Here is a 1,813-nt window from a genome sequence, read left to right as displayed (position 1 = left end):
ATACACACACACATGTAATGTATATACAGTATATATATATATATATATATAAATTATTTAGTAATTGCATGACCGACATCAAATATAGAGGCCAAGACCTGTGGAAATAAATAAATAAAAGTAAATGTAGTAAATGAAAAAAATAATGAAAAGTTAAAAAAAATAAAATACTGTAGGATATGATAGCACTTAGCTTAAAATTATATAATAAATAATTTAATAAAAAACAAATAAACAAAATAATTTGCTTTAACATGCAAAAAGATTTTTCATTAGCCCTGTGCTTTTGTCATATAACAAAATTAATTAATAATTGACATGATGACATTAAATATGGAGGCCAAAACTGCAGAAACTGAAAATAAACCGTTTAAAAAATATTTTTTAGCCCTGCATTTTATTATGTGTTTTTGATAATTGATAGACATTAAATATGGAGGCCTAAACCCACAGAAACTAAAAATAAAATAAATGTAAAATAAATAAATAAATGAAAGAAAGAATAAAAAATTTAATGACAAAGAATTTAAAAGGTTAAAAAATAAATAATAAATAAAGTAATACAAAAATAAATTAAATGAAAAATGATTTGTATTTGTTTTATGAGGTTATTTGTTTGGTCGGGTTTGAGCCTCCATAATTTAAAAAGTTTGGCAATCACACTAAAACACTAAAAAAAAGACATTGCTGAGTTATGCTGCGTCTATTTTAAATAAACAATTAAAGCTGCTTTTAGTTCTGCATTGGGCATCAAATGAAATATCATACAGATATTTTAGTAAAGTTTTCTGTGAATGAAGCAAATAGTTTTACACACGCGCGTCACACGCACGCAAGGCTCTCGTCACGGCGTGCTGACGTACCGGAGGGTGTGTGCGCGGGGGCGGGGCCAGTATACGTCATCACGCCGCGATAACACTGACACCGATCAGCAGCTCTATATTGGGCGCTTTGGAAAGACCGAGGGGGGAAAAAGCCGCTTTCATTCTGCAGTTGAAGCATTTCGCTGTTTTCTGCCGTTGGAGAAAGAGGAGAGCGAAATAATGGCGGTTTTGGGAGGCGCGTGCCGGCTCATGCAGCGTAAGTGTGTTTACGACTCTAAATAAACACATAACATTCACCCATTCAGTCACTGAGGAGGTTATATATCTATATCATTAATCATGCAGAATGAACAGCGCAGGGGCTGAAATGAGCCGTGTTTATGTCAGCTCTGTTCATGAAGGTTAAAGTGTCTCGATGACTTTCCTGTTTTTCTTCCCGCGGTTTTTCAGCTCTTCACGGAATAATCGCGCAGATAAAGCGTATATTTTCATATCTACATCAACGCGCGGGGAGTTAAACGAGTGCATGGGGTTTACATGCGCGAATTGTCAACAAAAAGCAGGAGTTAAAGTTTCCGTGGCGTTAAACATCATGTTACACAACACGCGCTTTCACAACTTGCGTAACTGCGCCAACAGCGACTCCGTGCGGCCGCGCGGCGCTACTGCAGCGCTCTCCAACACAATACATATTAAACACGTGTAATAACTTGTGCTTTTAAATATTTATCATATTATACATGCCACTGAATTATGTCCTGGTGTTATGTTCTGTCTTAAAAATGTAGACTAAATTACATTTAATAGTATATAATAGTACTAGTCAAGGTTTTATGATAAAATACTATAAATAATTAATTAGTGTTATATTAAAAATATATAATTGAATGATATATATATATATATATATATATGTATATAGACACATCAAACTAGATTGATAAATATATAAGGATAAGTTAATATAATATTTCTATTGGGGTATAGAG

The 1,813-nt window shown here is 33.2% G+C and overlaps 1 protein-coding gene across 1 annotated transcript in view; it reads left to right on the top strand.

Annotated features, from left to right (window-relative positions):
- Positions 1–814: 814 nt before the first annotated feature.
- Positions 815–1,813, top strand: part of fech (ferrochelatase) — a 23,398-nt gene continuing 22,399 nt past the window's right edge. The window contains exon 1 of the mRNA XM_016440105.1: positions 815–1,080. Coding sequence (XP_016295591.1) covers positions 1,044–1,080 — 37 coding nt within the window. The 5' untranslated portion in view covers positions 815–1,043. The remainder of the gene's footprint in view (positions 1,081–1,813) is intronic.

Source organism: Sinocyclocheilus anshuiensis, unplaced genomic scaffold, assembly GCF_001515605.1.
Source record: "Sinocyclocheilus anshuiensis isolate Anshui unplaced genomic scaffold, SAMN03320099.WGS_v1.1 scaffold1151, whole genome shotgun sequence".
Taxonomy (NCBI): domain Eukaryota; kingdom Metazoa; phylum Chordata; class Actinopteri; order Cypriniformes; family Cyprinidae; genus Sinocyclocheilus; species Sinocyclocheilus anshuiensis.
This window is presented reverse-complemented; position numbering and strand designations above follow the sequence as displayed.